General features: G+C 43.5%; 1 protein-coding gene across 3 annotated transcripts in view; it reads left to right on the top strand.

The window, feature by feature from the left end:
• The window catches only part of TGFBR3 (transforming growth factor beta receptor 3), a 185,886-nt gene that overhangs the window by 61,387 nt on the left and 103,422 nt on the right, over positions 1-21,077 (top strand). For all 3 annotated transcript variants that reach the window (XM_018045754.1, XM_018045753.1, XM_018045752.1), the window contains exon 3: positions 1,871-2,055. In XM_018045754.1, the coding sequence (XP_017901243.1) occupies positions 1,871-2,055 (185 nt within the window). The remainder of the gene's footprint in view (positions 1-1,870; positions 2,056-21,077) is intronic.

Below are 21,077 nucleotides of genomic sequence, written 5' to 3'. Positions count from 1 at the left end.
TGGTGGTTACAGCATAGAAAAGAAACAGCAGAAGTGGGCAGAAAAATTATGGGAGGACAGAGGAAGTGTCTGAGGATCTTCCTCAGTTTGGGATGTTTCTTATAGGGGTGGAGATAGCATGGAAGAGGAATTCGGGAAAAGGAAACAAGCTTGAATGAAGACTTGGAGTTGAGAAACATCATGTTTGGAGACCTTTAAGCCGTTTGGGGTTCTTGGATGGGGGAGGGGTAAGGCTGGAGAAATAGGAAGGGGCTAGATCAGAAAGGCCTTGCATGCCAGTTTAAGGAGCACAGGCTTTATTCATAGGCCAGCAATTCTCTAAGGGATGGGACATGCCTACAGGGATGAGAGGGGCAGGTCTTGCATTTGGAATGACCATTTATTTGGTTGAGGACTGCCTGCCAATGCAGGAGACATAAGAGATGCAAGTTCAGTCACTGGGTCAGGAAGATCTCCTGGAGAAGGAAATGGCAACCCATTTCAGTACTCTTGCCTGGAAAATTGCATGGACAGAGGAGCCTGGTGGGCTACAGTCCATGTGGTCGCAGAGAATTGAACATAATTGATTGCACACACAGTGCGATGCAATGAGGACCACGCTGGGTTAGGTGAACCATGCTTGTGTGGAAGGTAGCTTGGAGAGCTTGAGACCAGAGGTTCCTTCTAGGAATATCCACAATTGTCTAGGGACAGAGACAGTGAAGGCTACAGGAAGTAGAGGTAGGAAGGAATGGATGGATTTCAGATTTAAGTTCTGGTTGATTAGAGGAAGGGAGAATGAGGAAGCAGGAGTCACATATGATCAGACCTTTACTTTTTCTTTCAGAGGCTCTGCTCGTATCCCACTTCTCTTGGGAGAGTCTTTCTGACCTCTTCCAAACTTTGCTGTATAACTCTGGCCTCAACTGCCTCTGCTCATTCCTTCTTGGTTTTGTATGTTCTTAAGTTTGTTTTGCTTTCTTTAAGAAGAGGAAGCACTATTAAATACCTATTAAACACCTATTAAATATTGGACTGTACACAATTTATTTATCTCTGGTTTTCTTCTAAGAGGGGAAGGAAGAATTGAACACAGATGTCAGATGGGAGGTTTCCTCCATCCAGAAGAAAACATTTGTGACTTGTGTGTCTAAAAGGGAATTTAATCAAATACACATCAAAATCATCCAGAAGGAGTTTAATGTTGGGGTTTTAGAAGAGTAGACTAGTTTTTTTTTTTTTGCCATTTAGTTATAGAAACAACTTGGGCTTCCCAGGTGACTCAGATGGTAAAGAATCTGCCTACAATGCAGGAGAACCAGGTTCTATCCCTGGGTCAGGAAGACCCCCTGGAGAAGGAAATGGCAACTCCAGTATTCTTGTCTGGAGATCCCATGGACAGAGGAGCCTGGAGGGCTACAGTTCATGGTGTTGCAAAAGAGCTGGACGTGACTAGCAACTAACAGCAAAGAAGGCAATGGCACCCCACTCCAGTACTCTTGCCTGGAAAATCCACGGACAGAGGAGCCTGGTAGGCTGCAGTCCATGGGGTCACTAAGAGTTGGACACGACTGAGCGACTTCACTTTCACTTTCACTTTCATGCACTGGAGAAGGAAATGGCAACCCACTCAGTGTTCATGCCTGGAGAATCCCAGGGATGGGGGAGCCTGTTGAGCTGCCGTCTATGGGGTCGCACAGAGTTGGACACGACTGAAGCTACTTAGCAGCAGCAGCAACTAACAGTTTCACCTTTCACTTCTAGAAACAACTTACCTGGATAGGCACCTCTGGTGGGTTGGCTGTGGCTTATACGTCCATAACAGTTAATTTAATCGTACCACAGTTAACTGCTATCTCTGAAGGGCTCGTGTTTGTGATTCCCTCTGCAGGTCCAGAGCCCGGTGCCCGGTGTGAACTGTCTCCCGTCAATGCCTCCCATCCAGTCCAGGCCTTGATGGAGAGCTTCACTGCCTTGTCGGGATGTGCCAGTAGGGGCACAGTGGGGCTGCCTCAGGAGGTTCATGTCCTGAACCTACGCGCTGCTGACCAGGGGCCTGGCCAGCCGCAGAGAGAGGTAGGTGCGGTGCCAGCTTTCTACCCACTGCCCCTTGGAATTTGTAAAGACACTTCTTTGGATGCGGAGTTCCTTCGTCCATTCTGGGTTTAATGAGGATGCTTGTGTATGAATATAAGTGGGGAGGAGGACACAAAGTACATCAGAGAGAGAGAAGGATTTCAATTAATCCGGAAAGATTGCTCTCCGCACTGGGCAACTCTAGGACTTCTCTCTAGAGAGCTTTCTCAGCTTTTCATCTTTCCTGCCCATCTGCCGCCTCCATATTGGAAAGAATGTTTTTGAGAATTTTACTTCTAAAACATGGTTGTGAAAACACAATGTTGCCACTTTTCTGTTATTGTAGAATGTCTCTCATCTCCTGTGCTGTCTTTCTTTTTTTTGCTTTGTCTTGTGAGCCTACTTCTCCTGCAGGATGTGTCAAGGGAAATGGAATTATATTAATTCCATTGTATTAATATTCACATGAAAGCCCTGGGGGGTGGGTAGCTCCTTATGCTAGCCAGGTAGCTTCTCGAAGATGAAGATGGTCTTGGTGGTGGTGGTGATGACCCAAGCTCATAGTGACTCAGTATTTCCTCTGTCCTCAGCACTGTTTGAACCACTCAAACACTTATTCCAAGAAGTCCTATTACTGCCCTCAATTTATAGGTTATAGACAGGTGCAATGATAACTCAGTTGCCCAAGGTCATTATCGTAAGAGCGAAATAGCCTCCTCTGTCTTATGGCTCCGAAATGACCCACATTGTGGATAATGGTCATGCTACTTCTTTGAAGATAACATGCAGTTGTCATTCTTTTTGTTTTTAAGCTTCTGTGTCAGAAATGTTATCATTAGGGTATTATTTCTCTGGGAAGAGAGAAACCCCAATAAAGCCCGATCCCAGTGAAGTGTAGAAAAACCCATGCAGAGCAGAATTTATCTTTGAGCTTGTTTCTGATCAAGAAAGTTAATTTCCAGAACCATTTGTTTATGTGCCTCAACCACTCTTCATTCTGGGAAGGGTGGGGAGAGTAGGACTAGGGGAGGCAAGGTGTCCAGAAGGGAAAGCAAACTGATGTTAATCTTGCGAAAGTGTGTGGAGTTGGCTCATTTCAAAGACAAATCATCTAACCTTCCCAGCTACATTGGAAATTATTGTTAATACTCTTGGTTGCTTGCCATTGTTGCTGCGGCACATATTTCAGGTCAGATTTCTTTATCCCAGTAATGCGTCTTTAATTTTTAACTTATGGGGGAGAATTTGTGGTGGGAGGGGAAGAAGGGGAGGAGGAAGTACAGCTCATATGAGGTACTGCTGACTCCAGCAGTTTTTTAGCAGCAATAATTACTCACGTTATATATGCTGTCTCAGAAGAACCAAGAAAGAAAAAACAAGTCCGAGCTATTACAAAAGCAGCAACAGCAGAAATTCTGCATGTTAAATTGTGCAGTACTGTTGTTGGTTCTGAAAATAGATTCACATAAGACTATTGAAGCAAAAGAAAAATACCTCAAGGAATGATAGCAGAGCTCTCCCACACTTGTATTTACTGTGTTAGATAAAAATAGACATGGTTGTCCTGAAGATACGTAAAGTGAGCTGGCATCAAGGGACATCATATGCTCAGCGAGGAAGTAAAGAAAGAGGGCCTGTGGGGATAGTCTCTAAAACTTGGTTAAAAAATGTTTACTGTATGTATGCTTTGGGATTAGTGATTTGAAGGTATTACTGAGACTAGGCAACTGAGGGAAATTGCATTCTTCCCTTCTTTGGGGGACTTTAAGGAATTAGATGGTTGTATTCTATCTTGTTAGAAGACAAAATGTTGGGACATGTGATCTTTGGAAATTCTCTCTGGCTCTGAACTGCTTTCATAGCGTACACCTGGAGTATTTTATGTCTGCAGAGTGAGTATCAAGGATAATCCAGAGCAGTGAGGCCCTGACAAAGGGACAGTGAAGGAGAAGTTTGTTTATGGACGGTAAGATGGAGGAGGGAAAATAAGTATCTCTTACCTTCTTCATGTGTGACTCTGGAAATTCATTACTGCAGCCATGCCAATCACTTTGGAAGATCATTTAGACTATATGACCCAGCAATTCCATTCCTAAGAGTATATACTAGAGAAAAGAAAACATACATCCACATGAAAAGTTGTCCACGAATGTCATAGCAACATTATTCATAATAGCCAAAAAATGGGAACAATCTGCATGCCTGAATACCAGTCAAAAGTGTTAACAACCTGAATGCCTGTCAGTGGATGAATGGATAAATGAAATGTGATATATATATATATATATCCATATGATGGAATGTTATTTAGCAATAAAAAGAATGAAATACTGATACATGCCACAACGTGGATGAACCTTAAAAACATTATGCTAAGTGAAAGGCACAAAAGACATATACTGTCTGATTCCATACACATGAAATGTCCATGGTAGACAAATTTATAGAGATAGAAAGTAAATTGGTGGTTGTTTAGGGCTGAAGGGCAAAAGAGAGAAATCGGGTACTGACTATGAGTACAGAGTTTCTTTGAGGGGGACAAAATGTTCTGAAATTGAGTTGTAGTTTTATGCGTTGGAGAAGGCAATGGCAACCCACTCCAGTGTTCTTGCGTGGAGAATCCCAGGGACGTGGAAGCCTGGTGGGCTGCCGTCTATGGGGTCGCACAGAGTTGGACACGACTGAAGCGACTTAGCAGCAGCAGCAGCAGCAGCAGCAGATGGTTCCACAATTGTATATGAATATTACTAAATACCATTGATCAGTTCAGTCGCTCAGTCTTGTCCGACTCTTTGCGACCCCATGAATCGCAGCACGCCAGGCCTCCCTGTCCATCACCAACTCCTGGAGTTCACTCAGACTCACGATAAATGTCAATAAATGTGAACATACTAAAAGCCATGGAGTTGTACTTTAAATGGATGAATTTTATGGCATGTGGGTTTATTTCAGTAAAGCTCTTAAAAAAATAATGATTTAGCCTGTCAGTATTCTAACTACCTTAAATAAAAGTTATCTTAACTGTATCTAGTTTTTTTTAACACCAAGATTGCTTCCTCCTCCAACCTAAGCCCTTCCAACTCTTTCTGATGTTTTTAAAGATAACTTGATTTTTATACATATGCTATTTTATATTGGTCTGTGCTAAAAATAACAGCCAGTTGATTCTGGTGGTAATAATGGGAGGGAGGATCAGAGACAGCCTTTGTGCATGTTTCTACCAAATATTAAGGGCAAATATTTTTCAAGATGAAATGATAAATGTTGTTGCTTGTAAATTAGAAAAAGAATGTCCTACTGGCTCCAAGCCATTGTTACTTTGACTCCTATGACCGACGTAGTTGTTTTTCATGCTGTCCTCCTTAATGCAAGGGAATTACTAAATCAACCCCATCCCCACCCCCTCCTCCTGGCTTGTTATTGGTGGAGGATAAGCATTAAGATCTATTATAAATCATCCCTTCTCTAACATTTTACTAAATTCCTATCTCCCAGGCACCTTAAGTTTCCTCAACTGAGAGGCTTCTGCTTTTCCTCTGTGGAGGATATAACAGCCTACACCTGAAAGTAATAACCCCAGCAGGTTGACAAGATTTGGGGAAACAGTTATACTAAAGTTGAGTTCAGTTCAGTTCAGTCGCTCAGTCGTGTCCAACTCTTTGTGACCCCATGAATCGCAGCACACCAGGCCTCCCTGTCCATCACCAACTCCCAGAGTTCACTCAGATTCATGTCCATCGAGTCAGTGATGCCACCCAGCCATCTCATCCTCTGTCGTCCCCTTCTCCTCCTGCCGCCAATCCCACCCAGCATCAGAGTCTTTTCCAATGAGTCAACTCTTCGCATGAGGTGGCCAAAGTACTGGAGTTTCAGCTTTAGCATCATTCCTTCCAAAGAAATCCCAGGGCTGATCTCCTTCAGAATGGACTGGTTGGATCTCCTTGCAGTCCAAGGGACCCTCAAGAGTCTTCTCCAACACCACAGTTCAAAAGCATCAATTCTTCGGCTCTCTGCCTTCTTCACAGTCCAACTCTCAGATCCATACATGACCACAGGAAAAACCATAGCCTTGACTAGATGGACCTTAGTCAGCAAAGTAATGTCTCTGCTTTTGAATATACTATCTAGGTTGGTCATAACTTTTCTTCCAAGGAGTAAGCGTCTTTTAATTTCATGGCTGCAATCACCATCTGCAGTGATTTTGGAGCCCCCCAAAATAAAGTCTGCCACTGTTTCCACTGTTTCCCCATCTATTTCCCATGAAGTGATGGGACCGGATGCCATAATCTTCGTTTTCTGAATGTTGAGCTTTAAGCCAACTTTTTCACTTTCCTCTTTCACTTTCATCAAGAGGCTTTTTAGTTCCTCTTCACTTTCTGCCATAAGGGTGGTGTCGTCTGCATATCTGAGGTTATTGATATTTCTCCCGGCAATCTTAATTCCAGCTTGTGTTTCTTCCAGTCTAGCATTTCTCATGATGTACTCTGCATATAAGTTAAATACTAAAGTTAGGGAAACAATTTTATAGGCCAGCAGAGAATTTCTATCAGAAGCATGCTTGCTACAATGATTAATACAAAGCTGTCTGTGGCGAAGCATGGTTTTGCTATTGACTTCCCTGCTGGATTCTCATCAGGACAACACAGACCTGTAGTTGTATTTTCCATCTGAGACCACACCTCTCATTTGTAATCATCTACTTTGGAAATAGCAGTCCTGGAAGTGAACAGTAAGTTGGAAAAAGACTCTTTGGTGACAGAGGCAGGCAGAAGGTAAACAGGCCTGAGAGATCAGTTTTGTCTTTTAGAATAAGTGGGATGTATCATAAGTTTTGGGCTTCCTTGGTGGCTCAGTGGTGAAGAATCCGCCTGCCAGTGTAGGAGACATGGGTTGGATCCCTGGGTCAGGAAGATTTGCTGGAGGAGGAGATGGCAACCCCCTCTAGTATTCTTGCCTGGGAAATCCCATGGACAGAGGAGCGTGGTAAGCTGCTGTCCACGGGGTTGCAAAAGAGTTGGACATGACTTAGTAACTAAGCAACAACAAATCATAGGTTTCATCCTCCCTGTGCCCTTTAAGTTCAAAGTAAAATCTGCCCCCTGCACGCCCACCGCCCCCCACCCCCCCGCCCGCCCACTCTTTCCTGATGACCCCATGTGCCTGCCCCTGAGTTTGGTCCCTCTGAGTGTTTCCTGATTCCCAGGAAGGTTTGTAGCACTACTAAGAGGCTGCTTGTTGACAGTGATATACTTTCATTAGTTGCTGGAATGGCAACAGTTTTGCCTCCCATCATCTAATTTTTACTGTGACCTGTTTTTTTGTGTGTGGCCGTGCTGCTTTTCCATTTCCCACTTGTCTAACTGCTTGCTTATTATGAAAAGCTCTTAGTTAGCAGTATATATGTGTATAACAGATTCTGGGAGTAATTATGGGTGTTTAAATTTATGTATGTGTTTTGACATCAAAAAAGCAACTGTTAATGGGCGTGCCATGCCAGTGAGATGGCTGTAGGGTGGAGTGAGGATCTGGGAGGATCCATTGTCGTGGGAAAGGGGCCAAGTTTAATAAATTTATCCTCACCCGTCAGAGGGCTTCCCTGGTGGCTCAGACAGTAAAGAATCTACCTGCAATGCAGTAGACTGGGCTTGATCCTTGGGTTGGAAAGTTCCCCTGGAAGAGGGCATGGCAACCCACTCCACTATTTTTGCCTGAAGAATCCCATGGACAGAGGAGCCTGGCGGGCTACAGTCCATGGGGTTGCAAAGGGTCAGACACTGAGTCAGACTGAGCAACTAAGCACACACACACCTGTCAGAAAGCTCAGAACCCTCCATTCTTTTATGGATTATTCTGTTTCATTCCAAAAGGGATTTGAGATGGGCTTACAACAGACATACCAACAGTGTAAGCAGAAATACAAAATGAGGACAAAGAAGTGCAGTTTGTTAGAAAGATATAGTTTGATAGCCATGAGGGTTAATGTGATTGGCATGATCGAGTTTGAAATTTGGCTCCAGGCTTCTAGGCAGGCAGGGCCAAATGGGATGTGTAGTTAATCACACATGTGGCTCCAAGTCATTTTTATTTTGCACCTTCTCTAAGGACTGTGGCATATAGTTGTTCCCTTCCTGTTTTTTTTGAGGTCAGGAAAGACCACGGTTGGGAGAAAGAGAAGGAAGTGAACCATCTAAAATGCGAACTGTTCTGCTTGCCTCTTCACAGCTCCCTTGTGTTTGTCTATGCTTAGTCGCGTTCGATTCTTTGTGACCCTGTGGACTGTAGCCCGCCAGCCTTCTCTGTCTGTGGCATTTTCCAGGCAAGAATACTGGAGTGGATTGCCATTTCTTTCTCTGGGGGATTCTTCCCGACCCAGGGATCGAACCCGAGTCTCTTGCATCTCCTGCACTGGCAGGTGATTTCTTTACCAGTGTGCCACCTGGGAAGCCCTTCTAATTCATTACCCTTAGCTCCCTGAGGCCCCAGATAACAGTAACAGCGATGATCGTGGTGATGGTGAAGTGACTGCTGTGAGCCAGCCCCCTGCCCGGCACCTGTGTTGTCTCTGCCCGTTCTCACTGTTGGCCCGAAGGGAGGTTACACAGCAGACCCTGGATATACAGCCCCGCTCTGTTGGATTCTACTCCAGGCTTTCCCCACAGTCCACTTCCCTTTCATCTTTAGCCCTGACCTAGCTCTGGCTATGAAACCGGCCATCCTGTCGCACTTAAACCTGTTCCATGAGCCAGCAGATCTCCCGCTGAAAGTTTGCGTTTCCTGCATAGGCTTCTGATAGCTCTATCCGATATTCAGAGCTCCTTTTCTTCCCCTTCCTTGTGTCTTTGGGCAGTTCTGAGGGTGGTTTTGTGTGTAGCATTGTCTCCCTTTTCCTTTCTGGCTTAAAAGATTATCACGTCAAGTGTCAGTAATTAGAACATGCGGGACTGAGTTTAGGAGCCCTTGCACTCTATGTGGCCGTTAATCCTGCACTAAATGCCAACCGCCCATCTGTTTTTCACAGTTGATCATTTTCCTCCCCCCAGACAAAGCTTTTAACTGCCTCCCCACAGTAACTCACCTGTCTTCTGCTAGTAATCCATGACTTGTAACCAAAGTTGCTGGAATTGTGTGGATAGAAAACAAAACATTCAGGCACTCTTTCTGCTCTGAGTGAAGTACAGGAGCTTCAGTGTGTGGACTTTGCCATCTAATGTGACATCTCTTTTGCTTCCTTTGAGGAATCTGGCAGTTTAGGAATTAAATTTGAGATCCCTGCAGCAACCTACTTACCAATCTATCTGTCTGTCATCTTTCCCCTGTTTGTGCAATATTAGGTGGATAGCTTCTTTCTTTTTGGCCCCCACCTCCAGTTATTAAAATATGGACAGAACAGCGCAGGGGTTGGGGGAGTGGGTGGGTTTCTTACCTTTACATGTCACCACTGAAAGAACTGATAGAAAATTTCAGGACTGTGTTTTGGAGAGTACACATGTGGGAGCAGAAATATCAAATGAACACTAGCACACTAGGTACACTGCTACTCTTATGCGGGGCATTTTCCCCTCTGAATGACTTCCCAATGCTGCTCCTGTGTATATGCTGGGGAAAAAACCTCAAACGAACTCAAGGCTATTTATGTTTCAGAGATCTTATATGTAGCATGTGCTAAAATAAGCAGGCATCAAAGTAAACCCCTCACACACAGACACTGTATATTGGTGAAATTCAGTTACTAAACAAACACTTTCCATGTGTAAACACTGCTTGGTGTTTGTTTAAATGGAAGTTGTTTTGGAAGTCACCCCAGCCTGACAGGTAAAGTCATCTCTGAACTGGCCATTTCGTCACAGACCGACAGCAGATTTATCAGAAAGTTACCCTGACCACAGTGGTCTCATTTCTCAAAAGACATTCCTTTTCCTCTTTTTTTTTTTTCAATCTCTTTCCCTCTCCCTTTCTTCTCTCCTCTCTCCCTTCTTCTTTCCCTCTTTTCCCTCCTCCTTTCTTCCCCCATTCATTTGAGCGTTGCTGTCAAAATTATTTCATTAACTTGAAAGATAACCGAACCTGGCTTTCACATAGAATTGGAGGCCCTAAATAAATAGGACAGCCACATTATTTAAAATGAGTTGCCCCTTTGCTTGAAGATACTCAGTGCAGGTTACATGATGACACGCTCCTGGGCAGTATGAAGGTGCCAGGCCAGGACTGGACAGAGGAGCAGGGGTGGGGCCAGCCAGGCAGCCAGACGCCCGGCTGCTATTTCAACAGAAGACAATGCAGGCCAGGTAGAACTGGCCTCGCTAGTCAACGATGGTTTCTAACACATTGGGGCAAGATGTTCAGTTTCAAGCTACAGCTAACTCTCAAATGAGAACTCTCCAGAAACCCAATCTTGGAATTTTAGAAAAAGGGAAAGCAGATTCAGAGTGATAATAGTGTTAATAAATATCAGAATTTAGCAAACCGATTAGGACATAAGAAGTGAAGAAGTTATAAGACATACTGGCTAGCCACATGGCTTAAACCCTGCCGTTAACCACAGTGACATCCAGATACAGTAACGTAGCCCTCAGAAAGCACACTCCCTGCCCCACAGAGGGACTGAGCCTGGTTGGACTCTGCCATTTTAGCATGAGGTAATGCCGGTTATGTTTTTTGCTGGCTGGGAGCTGACAGATTGAAAAATCCTCTCTTGTTATTGCCTCTTCCCCAGTCTGGAGGAGAGGCTGCCTTGACTCCTTCTGAAATTTGTCCAGCAGCAGCATTTTCCACTGGTGCAGTCTTGGTCTTTATGGAGGTTAGGGTTACGACCTCAACCCATACCCTTGTTGCCATGGTAACGCTCTTGACTTTTAAAAAAATTGTGTAATTTCCCCAAAATATTGTTAGGAAATATTTCTAACGTTTTTTGGGAGTACCCTCCACATTTGAAAATGTGACTTTTTGCTTTTAGAACTCTTTGGGGAGTATTTTTAAAAAGCAATAGACCAAAGTAAAGAGCAGGTTTGCAAATCTGAGACCCAGATGTGCTGGTTGGGCAAATGCCCAGTTTGTGTGTGTTGCCGAGTGTCCAGATATCCAACTTGTATTTTTTTTCTTTCCATTTCTGATTTGCTCTCTTGACATTTTGTTTGAAAATGTCAATTTACTGGCTAATACCTCTGACTTAAATACCCAAATTCTGCAGAAGTATTCATTACTTTCAAGAGTTCCACTCTCCACTGTGTGTTGTTTTTTTTTTTTTTAACCTCTGTGAAAATGAGACACATGTTTAGTTACTCTTCTTTCCTTTCTCTCTCAGTGAAGAGGCTGTGTATGAACCTGGCTCTGCTGATTGCCTCTCTGCACCATCTTATTTCTTTTCCTTGTATACCCCTCGCCTTGAATGAGTGAGTCTGTGTTTCCTGCCTTCCCCTTCTTTCCTCTCTGTAGCCTGACTTCTGCTCTTATGAATTTGTCTCTGGTGATTCCCTTTTGACCAACTCATGGGATGCTAGGACTGGAGAGATGCCCTCAAGACAACCCAGTTTTAACCACCTTCCAGGGCCAGGGAGTGAAGCCATGGCTTATTCACTGTCAAACAAGAATTTGGTGTCAGGGCTGGGCTGGACCCCAGGGCCCCCAGCTCCTGTTGCAGAGTTCTTTCTACCACCGCCCCTTTCCTCACTCTTCACCCCACCTCAGTTCCTTTTTCTGTGCCCCCTCTTCTGGCATCTCTCTCTGGGTTTCAGGATATTACCTTAGCTTGCTTCTCCTTCTACCCTTTCATCTGTTTTTCTGCTTCGTTCCCAGCTTCTCTTTCTTTTCTCTCAGTGGTTTTGACTGAACTGTAGTCCTTGGCCCTGGTTTTCCCCTGTCTGCTCTCCCTGTGGTGGCTTGTCTGTTCTCAGGATTTGGATTGCCACCTCCATGCCAACGACTCCCCAGACTCTCTCATGGCTTCTTAAGTGGAGCTCCAGGCGACTCTCTGAAGCACTGTACCTCTCACGTCTGACCTCAGACTCTCAGGGGCCTGCGGTGTGCTGTGGAGCAGTGGCTATCACTGTGGTTCTACCTGGTGTCAGATAGAGGGCTGACCTCAGCTCTGTCACTTCCCAAGCATGTGACTCTGGGTGAGTTACTTAATTCTCTGAGCCCGTTTCCTCTTTGGTAAAATAGAGATGATAGTGGCAATTCTTTAGAAGATTCACTGAGGATGGAGAGACATCTCTATGGCCCCCTTAGGACTGGCATGTGTGCTTAGCACACAAGAAATAATCAAATGCTAGCTAATTATCTTTAAAATTGACTGTAAGTACCTTCCAAAGCTGGTCTTCTCCTTACCCCCATGCTGGTTTATCAGTCTAACTTCCTTGTCCCATCAACGGTACCGCTACCATCTGTCTTGGGACATTTTTTCCACCTTCGTCTTTTTTTTTTTCAAATCACCTGTGCCGGGGTCCAGTCCCAGTGGATCCAGGGAATTCGAAGGGTGGACGGCGTTGGCGTGGAAAGACTTGTTTATTTATTAATATAAGATTAGATTAAGAAACTATAGTGTAGTAAGAAGATTAAGTGGAGGAAGAGGGCTGAATAGCTTGGTTTACGCGGAAGACCAATAAAATTCCAGACAAGGAATTTGCACCATCTAGTTGGGCCACCGGCACCCGCTTGAATATCTAAGGGTGCCTCGCCTTAAGCTCCCTTTTGCGCGGGTCTTAACAGCCAGGGCGAGTAAGTAGACCTGGCGAGCCTCCGCGCCCCAGGTGGAGATTCAGCCTGAAGTTAAAGTAAAGAGCAGAGAGAGGGAAAGGGAGAGAAGAGAGACATGAGGGGAGCCAGATTCCCAAGAAACCAGGCCGAGAGACTGGTCCGAGAAGCTGGTCCCCATCCTTTATTGTTCAGAAGGCCTTTTATACTTTTGATAAAATATGGAGATCAATGGGTAACAAAATTATGTAGCGTTCGCAACCCAGATTCTTTCCGTATATCATTTTGTATACAAAAGGTCTCAGGTGATTTACATTATCTTCTGGCCAAGAGGCTTGTTAACACTTTTTGGCTCTCTTCCTTAATGAATGTTAATTTTGTTTCCCCTGAAGTGTTTTTCTTTAATCTACATCTCTTTAAAGCATTAAAGTTACATCTCTATAGAACAAAGGTGCAGTGGGTTATAACAAAGAAGGTACTTAACTCAAAGATCTAATGTTGCTAATACCAGGTCTACTACTTGTTTTCCTATATACCAACTATATCTAAAAATCAAGGATATGAAAATTCAGCAGCAAGCATTGACTCAACAAATGAAACTTTTAATCAGTCCTATTCTAAAGATTTTGACTCTTCGGAAGCCCCTACATTCCTAGGATGTTTTAAGCTTCCTGTGCCTCCTGTGGTCAGGAGGCCTCAAACAATCACACTCGCAGCTGTACGAGTCCTGCAGGCAGGCTAGAAAGCCATCAGAGGGGTATTTGGATTAAAACACTCTTTCAAATGCAGAAGACTAAAGCCCTGAATTGACTTTTTCCAGAAAATGTCAGAAGAGTGGAAAAGCAGAGCACAAAAGCCGCAGATTTTTGTTGGGGTACATGCTTAGGAATTTCCAGAGGGGCCCCTGGAGTCTGAGCACGCCTTGCGTATGTCAGCTTCCTTCCTTATGACCTTGTCACGGGTGGGATTCCTCACACTGGCTCCCAGCACACCTGTGTGTGTTTTCAATGTATTTTTGTTTCATTTTTTGCCCCCCTTGGCCACTCTGCACAGCATGTGGGATCTTAGTTCCCCCAACAGGTATTGAACCCAGGACCCCTGCAATGGAAGCATGGAGTCTTAATCACTGGACCACCAGGGAAGTCCTCTGTCTTGGGACTTTTGAACCATCTTGGACTTAACCTATTCACTCAAACCCTATATTTGTTCAGTCACCAAGTTTTATTGACCTTCCTCTGAAATTTCCCAAGTTTTTATGCTCCTCTCCACTGCCCTGCAGCTCCTTAACCAGTCTGCTGGGACTGGCCTAATCAACATTAGGCCCTGATTATTTCAGTCCAGCTGTGGGCCTCTTCATTAAAATGATTTTTCCCTAAATAATGTTCTTATAATTGATTCATTTGTTCATTGATTGATAGACTTATTCAATGAGTTATTCATTGAGAACCTACTGGATACTAGATAGATTCTCTGCTGAATTCCTCCTCATCGTTATGTCTTGAGCATTGCTGCAGGTTGAGGGAAAATCAGTTTAATACAGTGTGACAGATAATATGACCATTATTTGTCCCCAGCAGCAGGAGTGGTAATTCTATATGCAGGAGAGGGAGCGATTCTCAGAGGAGAGCATTGATGAAAGACTTCAAAGTCAAGTAGAAGTTAGTGGGCTGAGGGGAAGGAAGGCTTGAGCATGTGCAGAGGGAAGAGCAAAACCACGTGTGGAGGAAAGTTCTTCCTTGTGCATGGAGTGGCTGATGTACATACAGATCAGGCAGTGGCAAACTATGGGCTTTGGGCCCAATCCTTACCGTTGCCTATTTTTGTATGTATGTAATTTACACACTGTAAAATTCACCTGTTTAAAGCATCCAAGTCAATGACTTTCAGTATATTTATATATTTATAGTGCAACTATTGTGACAACTGAAGTTTAGAACATTTTTAGTATCCCTGAAAGGAAACTCGGTGCCCATTAGCAATCATTCCTCATTCCCCATGCTCCCACCCACTAATCTACTTTATAGATTTGAAATTCTTGGCATTTTTCAAATAAATCGAATCACATAATATGGGTGACATTTATGACTAGCTTTCTCACTTAATGTAATGCTTTGCGATTCATCCATACTGTGCATGTATTGGTTATTTCATTCCTTTTTATTTCTGAACAGCATTCTGTTATATGGCTATACCACATTGGCACATAGCCATGCCCATTTGTCTACTTGTTTTCTGTGGCCTCTTCCTTACCACAGTGGAAGACTTGAGTTAGGGTAACAAGAATAACAAAGCCCCAAATGTCTACAGTCTGGTCATTTTCAGATGAAGCTTGCCAACCCCTGGAATAGAGGATGTGGTAATGATGGGAGCAGCGGTGGGGGTGGGCTGGGTCCTGGAAGTGGAAGATGAGACTGGAAAAGCCGGACAAGTGAGGATTTGGACTTAATCCTATGGATCAGGGTATATGGTATGCAGAGCCCCTGTATCTGAATCCCTTGGACATACTTAAATGCATGTTCCTGAGCCTCACCCATGACCTTTCTGCTGAATCCATTGCCTTATAGCTTTTTCTTAATTCCACCTGAACTGCTTTCTTAACTCTTCAAACATAACATGGGTCATGTTTGAAGACCATGTGCTAAGTCTTAACTCATCAGCATGTCTTTTCTTGGTTCCTTTATCCTCCTCCAACTCCCTCTTTTCTAAAGTAGCTCTGACTCCCTTGCCCCCCACAATCTGTACCTCCCCAGAGTATGGAATTATATGTTTTCTTGTATTATTTGCTGCTGAATCACGTGTGTTAATCTTGTGTAGTCAGCTGGGGAGTGGACTTCTTAAGGGCAGGAACCAAACTGGACTCTTTTGCATGGATTGTTTTTTTTTTTTAACTTTTTATTTTGTATTGGGGTATAGCTGAATAGCAATGTTGTGATAGTTTCAGGTGGACAACAAAGGGACTCAGCCATGCATATATATGTGTCTTTTCTCCCCCAAACTCCCCTCCCATCCACACCTTGCAGGGACTCTGGGTTTTGCATAGTGCTGAGGATATTATTTAAAGTATCATCATAAGTCTGCTTAAATTCTTCCCTTTTACCACTGTGTAATTTGATCTGATTTCATTATATCAGTGGACTTGGTGTTTTGTTCCCAGTCCTTAACTGCTACAGCAGAGCAGGTATCCTCTGCTTTGTATTACTGCATTGATTTATTTTTCCTAATTAAATCTTGTGCATACATGCTGCATGCTCAGTTGTGTCTGATTCTTTGCAACCTCATGGACTGTAGCCTGCCAGGCCTGTCTGTCCATGGAATTTTCCAGACAAGAATACTGGAGCGGATTGCCATTTCCTTCTCCATGGGATCTTCGCGACCCAGGGATTGAACACACGTCTCTTGTGATTCCTTCATTGGCAGGCAGGTTCTTTACCACTGTGCCACCTGGGCTACTGCAGTTTACTGTATATTCTCCAGCTCTCTGTTTTAGACTTTTCCAGCCCGTTTCTGAGTGTTTTTTTTTTTTTTTTCTTCTTTAGTCTTATAGATTTTAGTCCTCTATTAGTACACCAGCTAGTCTTTTCCCTCAGCTGGGTAAAAGCTATAAATGGTTTTCGACTCTATGCTGCTCCCTTGGGTAGCTCATTTGATCTGAGTCGGGTTTGAAGTTGGGCCATTGAGAACGATCTGTCCTGATGCAGGGGGATGATTCCCAGCCAATTCTTCATGTTGCTGGAATTAATTAACCTTGATTCCTCCAATCGAAAGAAAGCATTTTTACTTTACCCTATATCATTAAATACTTAATAACTTGATTTTTTTTATTTTGTTTTTTTGCTCAGTGAGCACTTAAAATATCCCTGCCTGTATAGTAATTTGTTCCCTGTTTAATGTGGCTTTTTCCTTTGTTTACTCTGGACTCAAGTCTTTGTAGCTTGTTTTCTAAGTCAGCTCAAAAGTTGCTGGTCATTGGATTTGGCAGCCTTTTCCAGCTTTACCCACCAGAGCCCTACAGGAAGTTGTGTGTCGGCCAGAAGAGTCTGTTTATTTAGAGCATGGTGTCCAGCAGAAGCAATCCATTTATGAGGGTCTGGTCTTAAAGACACAGGAATCTGAATCTGTTTGAAAGACCTGCTGCTTTGGCTTCCACTGCACTTCTGTGCTCTGTGTTGTCCTTTCCAGGCTGCTTGGATGCCTCAGCTAGACGGGTGGTTAATTGGAATAGTTCTTTGCCTGAAACTCCTTGGCCTTGTCTGACATGCTAAAACATCAATGCCCAGATACTAGATAGCCTTTTAAACTCACAGGGAAAAAATTAATTTTTAAAATTATCTTTTATAAGTTTAGCATTATTTTCTAGTATCCTGATGGCATTTTGCTCTGAATGCACTCCTGATTTAGGATGCTGAAACTAAGGCAAAATGGCTGTACTTTTAACTCCTGGGTATGGTTCTTTGCCTGCAATCATCTGGCATTATCTGGGTTCTAGTCCAAGACAGTCTACAATAAGTGATTGGTATTTATGAAATTTTCCACCTGAACTACAGAGTCCTTTGACTGCATCTAGAATTTTTACATCCTTTGGTAAAAGAGAGGTAAATGTTAGCTAAGATTTGGCTACTTTTGAAGATACAAAGACTAAATTAGATGTCACTGGATCTAATATAAGCCAAGGAGAGCCAGCTGTAGGATCCAGGATGGGTTTAGGCAGGCAGATGGATTTACTTGCTCTGCAGTGTGTGAGATCTTAGTTCCCTGACCAGGGTTTGAATCCACACCCCCTGCATTGCAAGGAGGATTCTTTAAGCTCTGGATCTCCAGGGAAGTCCCTCATCTGATTCTTTTTGATTTGCTACAGCAGGTTGGTGATGTGGCTGTAGGTTTCATGTGCCTAGCACCTATGCACTGATTTAAAGGGAAGCTGCCTTCATATTTTAAGAGGTGAGCCCCCCACAAGGCCTCACTCCTAGGGACATGAGTGCATATGCAGGTGCCTTGGGAGAGAGGACTAAAGCGATGTGGCAGGTGCCGAGAGGGCTGAGAATAGAGAGGCAGAGGAAAGTGAGGCATTACATTTTCCACCTCTAGTCATGCTCCTGTTGTCTTTTCTGGTTGTCTGCAGCCGGATTTTTTTGTGAGGTGGGAATTATATGAGATTCCTACCTCAGGATAGTTCCTAAAGAATACTGACTTTTCTTAGTCTTCAGTAAATTGAAAACTTACTTAAGTTAAAAAAAAAAAAAACATTTCTTGCCTACTCCTCTCCACCTCAAGGGGATAGATATGAAGGCAAGGCTTTCCTTGGGAGACAGTAGTTTCTGAAGATAAAGGAGAAGGCTGAAGTCCAGTGAAGCCCAAGGGCCACGTGGACATGGACACGTGTGCTTTGCTGTGAGACATATGTCTCTTTTGCTTGCCATGCTGAGTCTCAAATTTGGGGGTCTTCCAAAATCCAAGGCGACTGAAGAACTTAATTTCCAGTGGAGTCATGTGTGGGCATTTTGCCGCCACCATCTGTCCCAGAGGAATTTTGGGGTCCAAGTACCCTGCCTTGTTCTCTGAACACCTCCCAGACTTCATCTGGTGCAGCTGGCCAGAGGGTTCTCCCTGTTCCCTAGTGTGAGCTCTTTCTGCCAAGCTGAGAGGCCATTAGAGGGTTTTCTGCTAGCCTTTTGTTGCTTTTGCTGTGTTCTTAATGTGTATTTCCTGCTTTCATAGGGAATGAAGATTCCATTCTTTTCCCCCTTATCATCACTGGTTGTTAAGATAGTAGGAATCTAAATGAAATGGTAATATCACCATTGAAAATAAGTATTCTTCTGAAAAGATTTCTTTTTATTCAGTTTTAATGCTGTTAATATCTAATTCCCAGTGTTTTTGTTGGAAGCTGTTCAAATTTCCCAAATCATAAAATCTTTCAAAGCCTACTCCAAGTTACTTTTTCTTGATTCAGTTCTCCTCTTTTTGCATTGAAAACAAAAAAAAGCTTAGTTCCAAGGAGGGAAATGACCTGTGTTTATTAGAGACCAGAGTGATATGGACCCCTGATTTGCTGTGAGGTTTTTTTTTTTTTAATGTTTTTGGAGTAGTGTACAGAGGTAATTTTTAGTTCTCTTTTTGCCATGTGTTCTTACACGCATTTCCTAAACACTTTCCCTGGCTTGGTACTATTACTGTGTATATGTCCTACATGTGTTTCCTATTTTTTATGACTCATACTTACGGTACTCATAAAGATTTATCCTTTATCTTGGCTCTGAGTAATGACCCCACTTGCACATTTCCAGCAGAGATGTGGGTTGGGACTTCTGTGTCTAATCCTGGAGAATAGGCCTCTTGAAGGCATAGTGCAGGAAGCATGACATACTCATCTAAGGTTCTACTCACTTCTCCTCCCTGAGGAAGCAGTCAAGTTAGTTTCTGTGCATTTATTAATTTGTGTTTTCCAGGTTTTGCTTTTCCTTGCCCCTTTTAGTCATTTTATAGCTTATGAGCGAGACCACCGGAGGGTGACTGGATGGAACAAATGTGCTGCTTCTTTTCCCTGCTGGCAACTATGTTAAAGAGTCTGGTGGAGGAAGGAATGGAAATAATTAAACTGAAATGATATCTGTATTACATGTGGCAGCAAACATCCAGGGGGTCTTCTTGGGTTCAAACAAACATTCAGACCCAAGAAATTATCACAGGCCACAGGTGGCTTCAATCTGCTAAAGGATACAGGGAAGAGGCTGCAACATAGAGCAGGGCAGCGTGGCCTTCCTCTTCATTTGGATGCCTGTGGCTTTGGATGCATGAGTTCATACAGCCATCTGGAGCACTCCAATGCTAGATCTACATGGAGTATGTGTGTGTGTGTGTTTGTGTGTGTGTGTGTGTGTGTGTGTGTTGCTCTGGTTTGGAAGCCTCATACCTCCCAGGAACTAATAGGCAACTATGCTCTATAGGAATAGTTTCCATGATGCCCATGAAAAACATACCTGGTTTGCTAGGGTCTCTGTGCTCAGGGAAGAAGCCTCCAAATATCTCTTCTCATTAGAGATTTAAAAGTTTTCCAATCCCCATAAATTTATCAATCCCAGGGATAATTTTTATTATAAGCATGTTACCTTTCATTATAGTTGACATACTGTTTTAGAGTACCAGGATTATAGAGATAAGAGAGTTAACAGAAGATCCAATTCTCATGTGAAAAAGGAATAAACTTTGCCAACTCTTTGTCCACACCTGTTGATTTTTATTATTTTTCTTATACATATGCCTGATTATTATAGGTTAAACAATGGCTCCCATAGATATGCCCATATCCTAATCCCCCAAACCTGTGAATGTTACTATATTAATATTGTATGGAAAAAGTCTTTGCAGATGTGATTAACTGAAGAATTTGAAGGTGAGAACATTCTCCTGAATCATCTGGGTGGCCTCTGAATGCAATCACATAGGTCCTTATAAGACAGAGACTTGACGTAGACAGAAGAGGAAAAGGTGATGTGATCATGGAGGCAGAGATTGGAGTGATGGGACCACAAGCGAAGGAATATCAACAGCTGTGAGAAGCTAGAAGAGGCAAGCAGTGGTTTCTCCCCTAGAGCTGCTGGAGACTCTGGTGCATCTGCTGACGCTTTGAGAACGATAAGAAAATAAATTTTTTGTTGTTTTAAGCCATCATGTTTTTAGTTACAGCAGACATAGGAAGCTAATACCCTCCCTGTCTCACCTTAATTTGGGAAGTTATCTTCAGTTCCATGCAGCCCTCCTATCCCCGTTCTGTTCACTGCTTATGTTCTCCATCTCCATAAGGGGCACTACTACCTAGTTACCAAGGCCAAAATCCTTGTCATTACCCACTGACTTTCTATGTTTATCAGATGTCACATGCAATCCTATTCATTCTACCATAAAAATATACTTTGAGTCTGCACACGTTTGATGACCCTGCCCCGCCCCCACCAGCTTCTCTCACCCCTCTGCCCCCACCACCACATTTGGTTTGAACCACCTGAGGCTCAGTGGACCCCTGACCCAAGTCCCAAGTGCCTGTGTTAGAATCCTGATTCCACTGTTTAGGAGCTGACTTTGAGCAAGTTATCTAACTTCTCCGTGCCTCGTTTTCTTCATATGGGGATAACAATAGTATCTACTTTATAAGTTGGGCTTCTCAGCTGGCACTAGTGGTAAAGAACTGTTTGCCAATGCAAGAGATTTAAGAGATGTGGGTCCAGTCCCTGGGTTGGGAAGATCCCCTGGAGAAGGGAATGGCAACCCACTCCAGTATTTTTGTCTGGAGAATCCCGTGGATAGAGGAGCCTGGCGGGTTGTAGTCCATAGGGTCA

Source organism: Capra hircus, chromosome 3 (assembly GCF_001704415.2).
Source record: "Capra hircus breed San Clemente chromosome 3, ASM170441v1, whole genome shotgun sequence".
Classification (NCBI taxonomy): Eukaryota; Metazoa; Chordata; class Mammalia; order Artiodactyla; family Bovidae; genus Capra; species Capra hircus.
The sequence above is the reverse complement of the archived record's forward strand: the minus strand, read 5'-3'. Positions and strand labels throughout refer to the sequence as shown.